General features: G+C 39.3%; 1 protein-coding gene across 1 annotated transcript; it reads right to left on the reverse strand.

The window, feature by feature from the left end:
* Positions 1 to 5,381: 5,381 nt before the first annotated feature.
* On the reverse strand, positions 5,382 to 19,281 carry timm44 (translocase of inner mitochondrial membrane 44 homolog (yeast)). The gene is made up of 13 exons (XM_046857687.1): positions 19,128 to 19,281; positions 16,475 to 16,582; positions 16,196 to 16,372; positions 15,091 to 15,171; positions 13,155 to 13,304; positions 12,919 to 13,055; positions 12,008 to 12,093; positions 10,844 to 10,936; positions 9,595 to 9,719; positions 9,459 to 9,509; positions 9,264 to 9,353; positions 8,043 to 8,153; positions 5,382 to 6,007 (listed from the first exon to the last, which is right to left on the reverse strand). Exons 1-13 carry the CDS (start codon positions 19,155 to 19,157, stop codon positions 5,888 to 5,890), a joined length of 1,359 nt encoding a protein of 452 aa, XP_046713643.1. The 5' UTR covers positions 19,158 to 19,281; the 3' UTR covers positions 5,382 to 5,887.
* Positions 19,282 to 19,355: the final 74 nt, after the last annotated feature.

A 19,355-nucleotide genomic window follows, 5' to 3' on the forward strand; every position in this document is an offset into this window, starting at 1 on the left:
AAAAGACCCTGATAAAGGTAAAGATGCTCTTCTCGACTCAACAACAATCTTGGTGTCCTCCTCATTCATTCCCCACATGCACACAATGCAGAGACAATTATGGGAGCACACAGATGTAGAGGGTTCCATCTACATCTACACACTATCACCTGTAAAATATTCCTCTTGCACAACAATACAGCGCTCTCAGCATTCCTGCCACTTCTGGAAGTCTTCTTTTCGAAGCGCGTTAAGCACCTTCTTCGATTCGTGCTGGATCTTCACAATCTTGTCAACATGGTGACCTTTGAGCCGGATCTTCATCTTCAGTTTGAGGGCGAATGCTTCAGGAGCCGAATCTGGCGAGTAGGGTGGGTGCGGGAGTGAGATTATTCGAGTTGTTATTCGACAATCATCGTGCACAAGTTGCCGAATCGTTTCGCCATTTTCTTCCTGATCCCTGATGTTCTAACCAGTATCTTTTGTCCTTATTTCGTACTTGTGTTCTTTAGACTTTGTGGAAAAAGCAGAACAGATGCACACCATCCACACTTTGTGATTCGTCGTGGGTTGAAAAACGTTGGCATCCTTTTCTTGGCTGCAGAGCCTCAGATTCATCACACCATCAGACGACGAAAGTAAGAAATGGTATAACGGGAAAAGATGCTCTAAACAATTATATCCAAAACTGTGTGTAATTTTTGTATAGAATTGTATAAATTTTTAACATTAATACTTGAATCTGCTGTATATAACACAGTGCTACATAAGTAATATTTTAATAACATATTATTTGCAGACAAAACTTACATAGAACGAAAAACCCTGAGTTACGAAACCAACATCAGTGGAATTGCTGTAGGCGTAGAGATGAGCAACAGGCGAGGGCGAGTGTGGGAGGTGAGGGACACGCGTTACCACGCCGTATGAGAGATGACATAGGATTTTGTGCAGTGCAGCTGAGCTCAGCTCGTTTCACAGCACTCCTGAGACAGGCCGCGTAGAGCATTTACAATTTACACCCTAACACACTACATCAATATGTCGCCCAGTATAAAGCTGCAATTTCTTGCTAGGATGATTTTATGAGTGTTAAAGCCAATTCATCTCCTACTCACCTTTATGCTTGACACTGGACTGTCAGACGACAGGAAGTAAAATATAACGTTGGAATTTCCTTTTACTAAGGTGTTTGATTATAGTGGATGATTTCACTGGTACAATGAAGACATCAGCATATGTTTATCCCTCTGTGGATCTTCCCACTTCGTCCAGGCCTGACTCTGGATAGTGATCTCTTCGTTTGGAGGCCACTCTGTGCAGCTGGGAACGATTTCTCATCAACGCCTTGGGTGGTTCCATGAAATTCCAGAGTAATAACGGGAGCTTTGAGGATGAATTGGACTGTAGTTACAGACTGCTACACTGACTCAGGACTACAGTTTGCTTCTGATCATCATCACTGTAACCCGCAACATTGTATATCTGCAATAAATGGACATTCGGTGCAACCCAGATGAGGATGGGTTCCCTCTTGAGTCTGGGTCCTGTCAAGATTTCTTACTTATGCCATCTCAGGGAGTTTTTCCTTGCCACAGTCGGCTCACTCATCAGGAACAAACTTACACTTATAAAGAACTTATTAATTTTTATCACAACATTATCTGTGTAAAGCTGCTTTGAGACAATGTTCATTGTTAAAAGCGCTATACAAATAAAAATTAATTGAATTTAATTAAATTTATCAGCAGCAATATTCGACTTTACTCCCATCGTTCCAGACATTTATGAATGGAAGTCATTGTTCAGTGATTCATATTAATATTTGGAGACCCAAGAGTCAAGTAGGCAACATTATAATAAAATATTTTTTTAAAGTCCACAATATACTTGTCATTTTTAAATACACAGATTTTTTTTTTTGTAGAAAATATCAAATGGAAATATTTTCTCAAAGGTTTTTGTTTGCTTGTTTTGTCAATTTGAAAACATATTTCCTCATTTTATTCATCATTAAATAAATACTTGAATCCCAATTTAAATGCCCCTGTACACAAAGACAGTTCCATGAAGATATATTCCACCATTCTGCATATTTATTCTGTATATACTGTATCATACAAACACTGATGAACACAGATCAGGCATAAAATTATGGCGTTATAACATGACAGGTGAAGTGAAGAACACTGATCTCTTCATCATGGCACCTGTTAGTGGGTGAATTTATTTATTTGGAGCAAGTGAACATTTTGTCCTCAAAGTTGATGTCAGAAGCAGAAAAAATGGGCGAGCGTAAGGATTTGAGCGATCTACCTATCTATATCTATATATACTGTATATATATATTGCTCAAAAATTTAACAAGTTATAAAAAGTTATACATGATGAAATACCGTCATTTTTTTCCTAAATAAAATGTTTTTTCTTCATATATAAAATACATGAAATCGGTAATTTAACAATTCAGAAAAGTACTGGGTTAAAAGCCACATGTCTCATGAGTTAATATTTTAAATTGAATAAAGATATCATGATAAATGTTTGTAGGAATCTCATTTTTCAGCTCCTGGTAAAAATGTGCTACATACACAATTTAGATATCTTTGGAAAGAAGACGTTTTTTTCATTTCAAATTTCTATTTATAGTATTTTAATAGCAGGCTGTATATTAACTTATTGGGAGAAAACTGGTAGTTCTATGAGAAATAACACATGGAGCACCCCCCTTTTACCAAAATGGCACAATCCTTGTTTCATAACACGAAGAATCGCCTGTGTGACTGGTAGACGAATCAGTCTCCTTCTATCGAAGCACATATATATTTACATATATCCTTTAACATTTATGTTTAATTTAGTGCATAGATGATGTCATCTATAAACTAAATTAAACCCTAAACTAAACTTTATTATGCAGATGGATTCTGTATTATTATTATTAGAAGTGCTGGCTTTAATTCCAAATCAAGTGATGGGACAGTACATTTTTTTGAACATCCCATTTCAAACTTAGTCTCCATTTGCTGTTAAGTAACCTCCACCCTTCCAGGAAAACGCTCCACTAGATTTTAGTGTGCGCTTGTGCTTATTTAGCTGAGTACTGATGTAGGTGAGGTGAGGAGGCCAGGGGTGCAGTCAGCGTTCAGATTCATGTTCAATAGGGTTGAGTTCAGAGCTCTATAGGGGATCTTCCACTCCAACCCATGTAAAGCAGATCTTCATGGAGCTGGCTTTGTGCATAAGGGCATTGTTATGATGAAACAGGTTTGGGTCTGTTAGTTCAAGTGAAGGGAAAATGTTATGCCACATTTAAAGACATTTAAAACAGTTGTGTGCTTCCAAAATTTTGAGGACTGTTTGGGGACCAACCACACCAATAGATTTGTCCATAAAGTCTATAGTTTTACTTTAAAAATGATTGATAAAATTACCATTTCTCCAGTGCAAAACTAAAGAAACAATGTTATACCCAAACATCATGACTACTATGATATTTGTGTCAAGGGACACTGAGTCAGGCTGATATCTTACCATATTGTTTGTCATTTCTGATGGATTTAAAGCAGGAACCTTTTTGGTTTTCCACCAGAGAGCCGAGATTAAGTCTGTGATTTACGGCGGTTCGAAAAACGAGAGGAGCCCGACTGCTTCCCTGTTAAACCTGGTGACAAATCGTTCTCCTGAAAGCCACAATCGAGACATTGTCGAGCCAGCGCAAGACTCAGTGATCAATACAAACCAAATTAGCCATCGCTTCCTTCCAGGACAGAATTATAGATTCTCGTAAAGAATCCGCCTTATGGCTTTTAGTAATAAGAGATGGTGTGTCCATGTCTGGGGTGATCGGCGATGTGCTTCTTTGCCGTGAGCTCGTTTTCTGGAGCCTTCCATGGCTTTTTGTGAGCGCTGAAGGGCCGTGATGATCATGAGGCTCCTGCATGCAGACACACAGCCCCTATCTTTGTAACACCTGTACAAAGCGTCTCTAATCTGCCACTTCGGTGCTCCTGCATGCCTTTTTCGCTCCGGTGGTCATTTGTGGAACCATCCAAAATGCGCTATTTATTCCACAGCATGCTCGGAGAAGTGGCGTGGATGAACCTATTCTGCTGAAGAGAGCATTGTTCATGATGATGCCCAGATTGAACTGTACAGAGTCGGATGAATTTCTTTTTTTTAAGCTAAATGTATTGCTGTGAATACAGTCAAACACATTCGCATATGGTTTTAGGCATAAGCAGGCTGCGGAGGTGGTGTGTTGTATTCGCTGGCACTCACGGGAATCATATCGAAGGATGTGGGTGTCGAGGAGCTGCGGGCCTCAGCAGGGGGATCTATCACGGCAGACAGGCCTGAAATAGCCGAGCTCAGCGATGGATGAATGCTCCGCTTGTTCATTTTTTTTTTTTTTCAGCGGCGAATATAAATCTAACCATATCTGTGTTGGCCAACCCCCGTTCTCATGCTTTAGTGTATAACCCCTTTTTTTGAAAATGATATAATACACACTGTACATGTCCAAAACAGGTTCAGCGTGATTCAGCAAATAAATCAAATTTACCTGCTGAAAATCACACCTTCAGTGAGACTGACAATTATAGAGGCCACACCTCCAACAATCAGACTAAAATGTACAGGGGCCACGCCTCAACAATCAGACTGACATGTACAGAGGCCACGCCTCCAACAATAAGACAAGTACAGAGGCCACACCTCCAACAATAAGTACAGGGGCCACACCATCAACAATAAGACAAGTACATAGGCCACGCCTCCAACAATCAGACTGACATTTACAGAGGCCACACCTCCAACAATAAAACAAGTACAGAGGCCACACCTCTAACAATCACTAACATGTACAGAGGCTACACCTCTAAAATAAATCAAGTACAGAGGCCACACCTCTAACAATCAGACTAACATGTACAATGGCCACGCCTCCAACAATAAGACAAGTACAGAGGCCACACCTCCAACAATAAATCAAGTACAGAGGCCACACCTCCACACCTCCAATAATAAAACAAGTACAGAGGCCACACCTCCAAAAAATAAGACTGACCGGTACAGAGGCAAAAAATTTCATTCTGACAAAATGTTTCCATGAAATGAATTTGTGTTTAACATTTACAATAAAATTCATTTATACATTCAACACTTTTTTTCTAAGTTTTCTATAACTTCATATATGTTTTCTATATGTTGGTTTGTCTGTTGGAGTCTTTTTTCCCCTCCGTTTTGCTGATGTCACGTTAAAACTGTATCATACATGTTCTGTCAAAAGAGAAAAGACCGGGAAAAAAATGATGTAATCCGCCAAGATATCCAACTTCCTGTGTAAAAGAACAGTCTTGGATAAAGAAGGCAAATCTTTGTGATTAAAAACTTCAAATGGGTACGAACACATAGTTTATTCGAAATGAAACTTTCGGGAATGATTCTATGAATGAAATCTTGGCTGTTAAAGATATAGTCTGGGCGAAACATGCTAATGTAGCTAATAATGCTGGCTTTTGAGCTCTTCCACTGACTGACAGCCGAGTTAGCATATCCGGCTAATTTATCCCTTTAAAGTCATTATTTAATCTAAATGGCACAGCTCTGCCACAGACCCTACAGCGTAAGGAGGACGTTAATACAAATCTGCAGAAGAAATGCAACGCAATCGGCTGAAAGAGAGCCACGCGTGCGTCCGATCGTGTGGCGTCACTCGAAGGTCCAGTGGTACGACACGGCCTGTGTGGTACCGTCATGCTTTAGGGGAAGTGTCGCACAGTCGATCGTGTGTGCAGGCCGCTTCCTTTCATCCTGAGCTGTGCACAAGTGTGTGTATGTATGTGTGTGTGTGTGTGTGTGTGTGTGTGTGTGTGTGTGTATGTGTGTGAGAGTCTCTTAAAGTTCCTTAGAGGACCTGCTCCGTGCTCGATGCTGAGATGTCCAGCAGCCTCCAGGCAGCGTAGGGGTTGAACTCCTCCTGGTCTCGACACAAAGCCCACACGTACATCATCCTGAGGACTTTCTCCTGAGGACCACAAGTCACGCAGATTAATTAGGCATTTGCTAATGATTGTAGACAGGGAGTCAATCTTTGGAAGACTTTCTGACTGAAAAACTGCTCCACAAATACACAATATGGACAAAAGTGTGTGGACACCTGGACATAAGATTCATCCAATTCCACATTTGGTCTCCATTATAAGAACCTCCACACTTCTGGGAAGATGCTTAAGTAGATTTCGGAGTGTTCTTGTGGAGATTTGTGCCCATTCACCCACAAGTGTGTTAGTAAGATCAGGTATTGATGGAAGTGAGGGGAGGAGGTCTGGGCTGCAGTCATTCATCGTGTTTAATAGGTTTGGAGCTCTAAAGCAGGAGATCTTCCACTCCAACGTATGCCAAGCATTTCTTCATGGAACTGGCTTTGTGCACATGCTGGAACAGGTTTGGGTCCGGAAGATTTCATGATAGCGCCTTCGGAGACTTCAATATTGTTAACAATTTGTGGAAGAACCACATATGGCAGGAAAAGTCAGGTGTCCAAATACCTTTGCCCATATAATTTATCATAAAATATGATCTCTATGGAAACAAAATATAATATGATACAAAAAATATAAAAGAGATGTCTAAATTCACAAAACTACATTTAAGGATTGGGGAAGACATGGAAGGAGGCTCATAGTTTAAGGCTCTGGGTTAGTGATTGGAAGGTTGAGAAGTTCAAGCCCTGGTTTCGCTAAGCTGCCGTTCCTGAGGCCCTTGAACAAGAACCTTAACTTTCTGTAGAAAAAAAGATCCCAAAGGGGGGAAAAATGGTTTTGTGCATTCAAGATGGCCACCTCCAAACCATCCCAGTGCTTAGAGCTTAATGCTGACATTTTTGTTGATGATTTGTCCTAAACCACATCAGAAGCTTTGAAGAACTAGATGTGTTTTGGGGAAATAAATGAAAAAAAATTATAATTTGGGTGAGACAGCTTAGCAAACAGACTGCATTTTCATGTAGAAAAAGGACTGTCTAAATAATAAAATGTCACCCTCCGCTTTTAAATGTCATAAAATGTCCTGTATTGAGTCTCAGTCAGTGGCCTGCTGTAATAAACAGCTCCATCTACATCCAACACTCCATCAACATGCTGTCAGAAATCAGTCATGTCTTATTAATGACCCAGTCAGTGTTCATGTGCTTCTTAATTCAACTCAGACCAAAAGCAGCGTCACTCCAAATCACCATGCAAATGCAAGCTGATTTGAAATGACAGGAACAAAAAAAAAAAAAAAAAATTCTCAGTTGCTTGGAGAGTTTCTCTAATCGTTCGCTATTTGCAACTCAGTAAGTGCATTTCTCAAAACTATTTGTATCAAATTTCCTACAAAAGCCTGTACTTTTCTTAAAATCCAAAATTGATCTATCAAGAGTAAGTATTTGTTTACAAATAAAATCAGAGGTTTCAGTGTCTCATGATTTAAACAACATGGATGTACACATTGTGTATGTGGGATATTAATATACTGTACTGTTCTGGTGTTCGTTCTTTTCCTGGTTGGTTTTTTTCACCCAAAATTTTATTTCTGTATTTGTCGCCAATTGATAGGTTTACTGGATTCACCTTTGACCTGTTTTAGAGAACTCACTGATCGTTGGTTGATCTGACGCAGTACAATTAGTGACATTTAATATTCGTCTGCACCATTCATCGATTCAAGACGCATTTATGAAACAACGTCGAATAAAAATTTAAGCTTCGCACATTATGAGAACCCGTTTAACCCTTTTGCATTCAATGACTTATGCAATGAACTGATGCCCAGATGTTTTGGGGGTTGAGACGATTCAGGTGAGAAGCAGTATAATATATTTTGATCAACATGACCTAAACAAATGATTTTGTATTGTACACAATCAATGAAATTAATGTACCATAGCATTTGGTTTTGAGAAATCTCATCTCGTATCTGAGAAACGCTCCAAAGCGACTGAGAAAAACTGACATCTGGCTGAACAAAAGGGTTCCTACTACTACTGTCAAATTAAGCACCCTGGATCTGGAACTCACCGGGTCGCCCTCCACCACTTCGCCCTTGGTGTTACGGATCACCATCACCAGCTGAGCCTGGAAGGTGATGATGAGGACAGGGCCTTGCTCCATCATTTTCCCCATGGCCAGCTACACACACACACACACACACACACACACACACACACACCTGAATTAGATTTTAAATTGCATTTCCTAAGAAGAAATTATTTGTCTTTTGCATACACGCTCCATTTGCTGTTACAAACTGATTCACATCTTTGGAATATATATATATATATATATATATATATATATATATATATATATATATATATATATATATATATATATAAATAAATAAATAAATAAATAAAAAGAACGCTAATGATCGTGCAATCTGTATCGCTTGGAGCTCGAAAGCAGATACCAGAAATAAATGACCATCATAGTACTTGCAGATTAGCCAGATTTTTTATTATATTTAAAGTCGGTTTGATTTTGTACACAACTTTAAAGTCACTCATTTTTTTCCCCCCCACAAATCAAATGGAATCTGGTCAGAATGCACAACGGTCTTTAAAGGGGATATAACACACTCACATTTAGCCTCTAATGTTAATCTCCAGTACCTAAAAAGTAGCATTGCATCCTATATAATCTAAGAAGGGTCTTTGGTTTGATCAGATTCATAAAAGGAATCTGTATTCGAAAACAGCCGAGCTCCTGGAGGCGTGGCTGTTGGCGGAGCTAAAAAGTTTTGCATCGGTATAAAAGAAAACGGGAACAAAAAACTTTATGATTCAGAATCGGATCCCGAGTCAAGAACATCGAAAACGACAGCAGCAACGACGACTGCAGCAGGACGTGTCTATGTGGGAAGTACTGAACAAGGTTTTCTTTCCCTCACATCCAAAAACACACTTCTTTGAAGAATGTGAGTTCTGTGCAGCTCTGCTAAGGACTTCTGTAAACTAATGAAGCATGGTGGTGGGTGTGCTCTTGCTCTGATTGCTGTGAGAATGCTCTTTTGGAAGAAATGTCCATATAAGAAATTCCACCCTTTATGACATCATGAAGATCCACACTCGAAAACATCTTTCCGACACTTTATATGAAGTGTATTTGGCACAGAAATACTTTGGCCATGCTTGGCATTATAATCCAACTTTTTAACAGTGTAAATAACTTGGAATGCGTGAAATAGCATTATAAAATAAAAAAAATTCCTGCATAGGGAAATATTAGTTTTATGCTCACGTCTACGTTGTCGATGTCAAGGATCTTCGAGTCGAACTTCAGTGCCATCGCTTGAGCTTGCTGGATTGGATGGGCCAGCTGGCTGTAGGTCTAAAAATAATCCAAAAAAACCCCAAAAAGCAAAGCAATAAATAATTTACAGAATCTCGGAATTCCATATAATATTATAAGAATATTGAATCGTGTTCCACGTACAGCTTCATAGCACCAATCCTTAAGGACTTCAAGCTCTCCTTGTATCATAGCCTGAAAAAAAAAAACACAGAAAGAACGTCTTTAAAGTGGTCGGCGCACACGTCACTTTGACGCAGTTGATGTTTTGCTGACGCACCTCCAGGACGTTGGGAATGATGTCCTTCTCACATTGTTTCAGGAACGAGTCTTTATCGAAGGTCGGGTCGGCTTTCAGGATCTCCGTGAGAACTTCAGACATCTCGGTTTTGGAGAACATGCCGCCTGTTAAGAAACAAGATCAACAATAACTAGACATTTCTAGATGTCGGGCATCACCGTCCAGGCATCTATAAACAATATTATGTATGCTATATATAATATACTGTCTTTTCTAAAACAAACTTTGTTGGACAGAAGCTACTCCTGTTTTATTCTGCCCACAAAGGCCACACCTACTTTTTTAGGATTGCCTACTATAGAAGCCTCTCACACTTCGGACTTTCTGTCTTTGTTGAAATAGAGACATTTACATTTGCGGCATTTAGCAGACGCCCTTATCCAGAGCGACGTACAAAAGACATCATGCCCTCTTTAATGGAACTGACATGCACAGAGGCCACACCTCCTCTACTGTGACTGACAGCTGCAAAAGAAAGCCACACCTCTTTCATTCAGACTGATCAACATAAAGATCAATCCACCTTCTGTTCAGATCAGATAAACACATTCGGTTGACTGATAGGCACAGAAGCCACACCTCCTGTATTGAGAGTGAGCAGTACAGAGGCCACACCTCCTTCAGCTGTACTTATGGGCAGAGAGGCTACACCTACTTCACTGGTACTGATGAGCACAGGAGCTACACCTTCACTGGTACTGATGAGCACAGGAGCTACACCTTCACTGGTACTGATGAGCACAGGAGCTACACCTTCACTGGTACTGATGGGCACAGGAGCTACACCTTCACTGGTAAAGATGGGCACAGGAGCTACACCTTCACTGGTACTGATGGGCACAGAGGCCACGCCTCACTAAGAGTTCACAAAGAACATAGTTCCCTTACCCCGACAGAGGCCAAACCTAATTCACAAACACTTAAACATACGGGTTTATATTAAAACATTTAATATAAAACACAAGTATTTTACTTAAAATAATCAGAAATCTACTTGGGGCTCATTTCACATGCACCCATACTTATATATATATATATTTACTGAGATAAATCATGAAGTGTTCAACCAGCTTCACATACCCATAGACCCAAACTTATTGATTTATTTGACAGTATTAAAGAAGATATGACCAGGATTCTGACCGTATGAATAAAAATATATATATATTTCCAGATCAGATCTCTTACTAAGAGATATCTGTAACATACGGGTGCTGATTCACTTCACCTAAAAGATCGGTCATCTTATCCGTGACGGCACGAGATGCTCTGATGAAGGCGTTGTCACTCTCGTCGTACTTCATCTTCATCTCGAAGAATCCTGCACAAAAACGATACAATGACTAAAGAATCAACAAGTTAGTATGACAAATGCATGTAGCTCAGTAATTCCAGAAACAGTTCTGAAAACAAACACACACACAATATATATATAGTGTGTGTGTGTGTGTGTGTGTGTGTTTGTATTCACACTACACTAGATGGACAAAAGTAAGTGGACAATTGACTATAAGATTCGTATGTGCTCATATATTAACCTCTATTCTTCTGGGAAGATGTTCCTCTAAATTTTAGAGTGTACATCTAGAAAGTTTTGATTGTTCAGTGTTCCAATTCGTCCTGAAGGTGTTCAATAGATTTAAGGTCAGATCTAAGGAGCGGGAGATCTTCCACTCCAACCAATGTAAAGCAGATGTTCATGGAGCTGGCCTTTGCTGGCACAGGTTTGGGTCTGCTAGTTCAAGCTAACTATGTCCCAGTACTTTTGTTTAGATCGTGTAAATGCTAAACGGCAGCCCAGTCCTTGAAAAAAATAATTTCCCTGTGAACGATTTAAACTCAATACTAGAGTAATAGGAAGAAAATCCACAAACCCATGTTTCTTTTAAGCTCTAATTGCCTCCTATCATAGCAGAAGACAAAGAAAGCACATAAGCACATGTACCCTGGGAAAAGAAGTTCATTTAATGACTTCCGCATGTCGTTTGTGACATTGGAGGCAAAAATATGATACTAAACTCAAACGCCAACTTTGATTTTTATATATATATATATATATATATATATATATATATATATATATATATATATATATATATATATATATATATATATATAAAATAGATATGATTTTATTACACTCAACTGAGGTTACAGCGCCATCTGCTGAACAACATCGAGCAAGCTGCTAAATAGTCGCCATTTTCTTCATTACTTTTACACCATTTGTAGGTAAACAATTTAGTGTATACACCTTAACAGTTGATGGGAAAGAGCCCTGCTCAGGCACCCAGTAATGGTATCTTGGTGGTGCTGGGATTTGAACTCATGACCTCCTGATCAGAGGTCCAACGTCTTTCTCACTAAACCACCACTTCCTTTAACAACTTACTATTGAAAACGACATTGTTGTCTTTAAAGTCCTTCCACTGCTGGTACCATTTCGAGTCTTTGTGAAGCACGACGCCTGTCGCCTCCCTGAAAAACACACACTCATTACAAACTATTATTATGAGGACCTACATTGATGTGATCGTTAATGCACGACATTAAATGCTATGCTAAATCTTATTCTTATTCCTAAATAAAATGAAATATCTAAGTGCAAATCTTCAGGCTCTTTTAGTTTGATAAATAAAAGCTTAAAAAAAAAAAAGAAAGGCAGGCAAATGTCCCCAAAAGACATTTCAGCAAAAATACCAGTAAATTGTCCAGTAAATTTCCATGAACTTTTTTTTAGGAACATTCCATGGGAACTTTATCTGGGTATTTTTTTGGAAATAGTTCAAGTTGGAAACTATGGGAATTTAAAGAGATTTATAGAAATTGATGGGAATTAATTATAAATTTTTTCAAACTTCATCATACACAAACAAATATAAACCTTCTGGTAAAGTATAATTAGTAAGGAAGTTTAAAACCTAAAACGTGATGTATATTTATGTAATTTACATGAAGACTCCAAGATGGACGATTTTTTTTTTTTTAAACCTCATTTTGAATTCAGGATTCAAGAAATAGTGTGTTATGTGATGGAGAAATGCATAGTGCATGTAGGGGGTGTGGCTTCAGTAGCCCTGCAGCAAGTGTGCTGTGTGCATGTGATAAATGTGCAGGTTATAAAATCTGCTGAAAGTGCATGAAATCCTACAAGATTCATTTTTTTCAACTAAATCGGCCAACCTGCAATTTTGAAAATTCCCAGATTATTTCAATTCAGTTCATTCCCAAGAAAAGATTCCAGTATGGAAAATTCCCGTAATTGTGCAACCCTACACCCAAAGGTCATTGATTCATTCTTACTCATTAGCATCAAAGACTTTAGCTTCAGTCTCTGCTGCTTTAGACGAGAAATCGCTTCTCTTCCGTAACGTAGTGGGCGCTCTGTACGGGCCGCTATGTCCGATATCTCCGATCTCCTTCTTTACACTCTCCATACCCTGAGGAGCATCACAACAAATCCAAAGTGGAATCCATGCACGCACGATCCTTACAGCAAAAATAAGGATGAAGCAAAGTTTATATCTCTTGTTTCTGACCTGTGAGATTGCCCGAAATGCTCCGGTCTTTCCCAGCTTCTCTCCGCTCTTAGAAACACTCTCTGCTGACTGCTTGGCCGTTTTTGCTGCTTCCTCCATTCCCTCCATGATTTTTTTCCCAATGTCCGAGCGGCCGACTTCCTCTAAACCCTACAGTTTAACACACAGAACACTGTACAATTATAATACAACTAACCATCAGAATATATAAAAGATAGATAATGCACTTGCGTATTATACACTAACCTTCTCAAAACCTACTCTTTAGTACTAATATATATATATATATATATATATATATATATATATATATATATATATATATATATATATATATACATATACACACACACACACATACACACACACTCACCGGCCACTTTATCAGGTACACCTTATTAGTTTCAGGTTGGACCCCCTTTTGCCTTCAGAACTGCCTTAATCCTTCATGGCATAGATTCAACAAGGTACTGGAAACATTCCTCAAGATTTTGGTCCATATTTACATGATAGCGTCACGCAGTTGCTGCAGATTTGTCGGCTGCACATCCATGATGCGAATCTCCCGTTCCACCACATCCCAAAGGTGCTCTATTGGACTGAGATCTGGTGACTCTGGGGACTATTTGAGTACAGTGAACTCGTCATGTTCAAGAAACCAGTCTGAGATGAGTCGCGCTTTATGACATGGCACGTTATCCTGCTGGAAGTAGCTATCAGAAGATGGGTACACTGTGGTCATAAAGGGATGGACATGGTCAGCTCAGGTAGGCTGTGGCGTTGACACAATGTTCAATTGGTACTAATGGGCCCGAAGTGTGCGAAGAAAATATCCCCCACACCATTACACCACCACCACCAGCCTGAACTGTTGATACAAGGAGGGATGGATCCATGCTTTCATGTTGTTGACACCAAATTCTGACCCTACCATCCGAATGTCGCAGCAGAAATCGAGACTCATTAGACCAGGCAACGTTTTTCCAATCTTCTATTGTCCAATTTTGGTGAGCCTGTGTGAACTGTAGCTTCAGTTTCCTGTTCTTAGCTGTCAGGAGTGGTACCCGGTGTGGTCTTCTGCTGCTGTAGCCCATCCGCCTCACGGTTCGACGTGTTGTGCGTTCAGAGATGCTCTTCTGCATACCTCGGTAGTAACGAGTGGTTATTTGAGTTACTGTTGCCTTTCTATCAGCTCGAACCAGTCTGGCCATTCTCCTCTGACATCAACAAGGCCCACAGAACTGCCGCTCACTGGATATTTTCTCATTTTCGGACCATTCTCTGTAAACCCTAGAGATGGTTGTGCGTGAAAATCCCAGTAGATCAGCAGTTTCTGGAATACTTAGACCAGCCCGTCTGGCACCAACAACCATGCCACATTCAAGGTCACTTAAATCACCTTTCTTCCCCATTCGGTTTAAACTGCAGCAGATCGTCTTGACCATGTCTGCATGCATTGAGTTGCTGCCATGTGATTGGCTGATTAGAAATTTGCGTTAACGAGCAGTTGGACAGGTGTACCTAATAAAATGGCCGGGGGGGGGTATATACAGTATATATATATATATATATATATATATATATATATATATATATATATATATATATATATATATATATATATATATATACACACACACACACACATACACATACATATATACACATACATACACAAACACACACACGCATATAGATATACACGCTACTATAATATGCAAATTTCACGTGTGCCTGTCCATAAAATCAGCCTTAAAAAAAAACATCTCAGCTATTGAATAGAACAGGAATGACCTTTTACAGTAAAGTGCTATAGGTAACAACAAAGATACAGTTCCCTACCTTTTGCACAGCCTTTACTACATTATTATTAATTGCACCCCCTATTTACATGCACGTGTATCCGTCTTAAATCGTTGTTTGCAAGCACACTCACCTCTTTTACCGTCTCTGACAGCGTCCCCAACTTCTTCTTCAGCACTTCGGAAGTCCTCACTGTTTCAGACTCGATGTTTTTCTACAGAGAGAGATGATTGAACAAAAAGATATATGTATATACACAGCTCAGGCATGACATTACAAACACGTTACTAATAATGCGTTGTGTATTCTGACACCTTTCTATCAGAACCAGCATTAACTACTTCAGCAGTTTGAGCTACAGGAGCTCGTCTGATGGAACGGACCACCAGGAACAGCCCACAAGAGCTGCAGTTTTGAAACCAGTCGTCTAGACGTCACAATTTGTCAAACTCACTCAAATCCTTACGCTCGCCCATTTTTCCTTCTTCTTACACGTCAACTTTGAGGACAAAATGTTCCTCCCACTAACAGGTGCCATGATGAAGAGATCATCATTGTTATTCACTACACCTGTGAGTGGTCATAACGTAATGCCTGATCGGTGTAATGTTGCAAATATAAACACACCTTTTTGTCCATTAAAACAAAGTCTCAGCAGGCATTATGCAGGTTTGGCTGGCATGGTGCATTAAGAATATGATGTTAATTGTGCAGTAAACAGATGCTGCGCTGTTGCGGGCTGGGTGAAAAAAAAACCTGGCTACACGGCCTGATCTGTGATTGGTCCTTACAAACGAGTTCGTCCTGCCGTTTTCCTGCGGGTATCGTTCCTTATAGAAATTGGAATAAAATGAATGTACGAGGGCGGCCTCTAGAGGCGAATCACTGAACTTTTTTTCCTTATACAATTTTGAAGTAACTAATAATTGTTTCAGTTTGAACGCATGTCTCAATTTTTCCGATATTATTCATATAATTAAATTCATTTTTATTTAGCATATTTTAATGATGCAGTACTGTTTTATATTTTTGCAATACATTTCAGTAATTTTTTACCCAGATTGTTACGTTTGGTTTATTTTTTATTCAGTATCCATTCTAAAAACTATCGGACGATTAATCGATTATCGGCAAGTACAGTCGAACATAGCTATCTTTATAATCCACTATCGATCAACCTCGAAAATAATGTTCAAAAAATACAAAACAAACAGTGACGTTCTAGTATAAAAACCTACATATTTCTGTCTTGCTTGTTGAAGTGCGTCCGATTCCTCCAGTTTCTTGGCCTCCTCCCGGAACTTCTTGATGTTCTCGTTCATCTCTTTGTTTTTGTTCAGCTCCTGCTTCAAGTTTTCCAGAAATTCTCCCAAAAAGCCCTTGCGGCCTCCTCTGTCTGCCGAGTAACTCCGCGCCTTTAAAAGCACAAAGATTACACCGTAAATGTACAGACAGTTCTCAGGGTTAGACGCAATGCAGAAGTAAAAATTGTTTTTTATGGGGAGGGGGGGTCAAACCTGCGAGAGGCTCGTGAGGGACCCACATATCCTGTGCACACGAGAGCTGTCGTATGTGGACAAACACATGCGTGTGGTGAGCAATACCAAACCCCTCCTGGCATAGTGCTGAAAACAGAAAGAGGGAGAAACAAAAAAATACGTCACCAGTGGTCCATTTCCCTTCGAGTCTCCCCGTATTATTTATATCACAACTTCAAATGACTGTAGAAGACTGTAAAAAGGATTTTACTCATATTGACACTCTCTGGTGCACATGATTTCTCACTGTACTGTTTTTTTATGATTATCACAAGAATGGTTCTTCCCTTTTGAGTCTGGTTCCTCCCAAGGTTTTATCCTCACACCATCTAAGGGAGTTTTTCTTTACCACGGTCACCCCAGACTTGCTCAATACTGATAAATACACTTACAGCAATCCCCAAGCGATATTTGGAAACCCCGCAATAACTTGATGGGCCCCTATAATGTACTGTAAGCAACACTCTCGCCGCTGTGAGGCACGTCCAGAAGTCTCTTCTTGAAGAGTCATTGTCTTCCTCTTCTGCTTAGATTCGTTACCAGAAGCTGTTGATGACGATGCACGTTTTGGGGTCATTTTACTCTACAGTACAGATACTGTATAAATTCACTACAGTAATACAGTAAAGCTTCGCTAAACAACACGTTGCATCCGTAAGTCAGATGTTTATGTTCCATTTTTGATATACAATATATTTTTAAAAACTACAAATGTTTTAAAAATTATAGTCTATTCTCTGCATTCCGTAGCGTTTCTCTTGGGTGCGCTGCAGTTGAGGCCACGTCGCTTAAAGGCTGCTGCATTAACGAACAGATCTCAAGGTGGCAGCACTGAGGCCATCTAGCAGGCGTCCAATAACATCGGCATTTCCACGTCCTCGGATATATTCATGTGGGTTTAATAGCTGGTTTTTGTTTATTTCACGCTGGCTGACGGAGGAGAAGAAATCAATTTGGTCGCAAATACGCTTAGTGATGGACTTTCTTTAAAAAAAAAAGCTGGACATCGTGAGGAACACAGTTGTTTGGCTTTTTAATGAACCATTTACACTTTTGTGGATTTCGTCCCCTGTAGAATTTGCACAAAAACAGGGGAAAAAGCATGGAAAACCCAGGGGCAATAAGCACAAGGTTAAAATTGATGCTTCTTCTAGAAAGGATGTATTTTTCATACAGACTTTTGCGTTTTTTCTTTCCTGTAGAATTTGCATAAAACACACAATCAGCCTTCATTTGAAATTCCCAGGAAAACCGTAATGCACCGAAAAATGCAGGTAAAAACACCGGGGGTCATTTTATGAGGTGAATGTCGATGCTTCTGCTGGAGATGATGTATGCGGATGGTGCAGCTGCGGCTACAGTGAAAGGAGACATGTTAAATTGGGTTTCTTGCTTTTTGACAATCGTGCGTTACTTTACGATATTAATGTTTTTTATAGCTATAACGATGCTATTAAGAGGTGGATTGATTCATTACATATAACAGAATATATGTATTCTTATACCATTTCAATTATGCAAGTTTATCCCTAGTTTTAAATCTATTTACACCATAAATGCACGTTATTACATCAGAACGGCAGGCAAATGCTGACTCCATACAAACAAAACGTCTGCACAAAAATCAAACTACGTGCAAGATCACTAAATAAATCAGGACTGCTAGTAGGGGTGTAACAATACACTTGTTGGTACCGAACCATTTCGATACGAGACTTTCGATTATGTGCACCAAATACAATCCTTGTTTTACGTACGAATGTACAAAAAACATTCTGCCGATTCCTGCCATCGTGAACTTTCTTATGCACTCTAGCGATAATGGATTCGCTTGCGTCTTATTCACAGGTTCAAGAAATTTTCGGAAAAGAAGAAACTCCTGACAAGTCCACCTGTGTGAATGAATGAATTAATTTATGAATAAAAAAATTTTATGAATAAAGAACGATCTCGTTTGCGTCTTAAATGAAGACATTTGTTAACGTATTCTCAAAAAACAGTTTAGGAAATTAAATATTAAACGTAAAACGTGCACACGCGCTTCTGTATTACTCAAATGGGGTTTAACAAATTTCAGCTAATTACAATTTTCAATTTAATTTAATTTAGTCAATTTAATTTGTGTTGTTAGTGTGTTAATGGTTATAATATTAATAATAATAATAATAATAATAATAAACGACGTTAATAATAACAAACATTTTTTTCTGCATTTCTTTTCCCAAACCGTACCGAAATGGAACCGAACTGTAACTCAAAAACCGCGGTACGCGCCGAACCGTGAATTTTGTGTACCGTTACACCCCTAATTGCGTTTTAATAATGATCACTAATGATGTATGGCTTGTGATCAACTCGTGTGAAGTCCATTAAAATCTCCAGACGGATTAAACCAATGCAAAACCCTCAAAATAAAACAAAAATCATACCGAAAAAAAGGAGTCCAAAAAAATCGGTTCACCGGCATGACAGGCTAAAGGCTAAACCTGATCCTGCTTATTTTTACTGCTATATCCTGACTAATGATGTGAATATTTCTCCGTCTTTTTACACATTTTCACTGATAGAACACATCCGATGACACGTGAGAAAATAAGATGTAATGGTGAAATAAAAAACTATAAAATCTCACCTGGTAACAATGACACAAGGAGGCCGCCATCTTGCCTGAGAGCGTGTGTTGACCTTGTTACGCATTTCCGGGGGCGGGGACCAAAGACCACGTTTTTTCCCATGGAGACTTCACGTGGAGTTCACTATAGACCTTCAGACTCATGGCAATAAAATGTAATATTTCGGTTGCAATTGGCACAAAACAGACCTCACAACACCACCGATATCCTGGTGCATGATTATTATA

This window comes from Silurus meridionalis, chromosome 9 (assembly GCF_014805685.1).
Source record: "Silurus meridionalis isolate SWU-2019-XX chromosome 9, ASM1480568v1, whole genome shotgun sequence".
NCBI lineage: Eukaryota > Metazoa > Chordata > Actinopteri > Siluriformes > Siluridae > Silurus > Silurus meridionalis.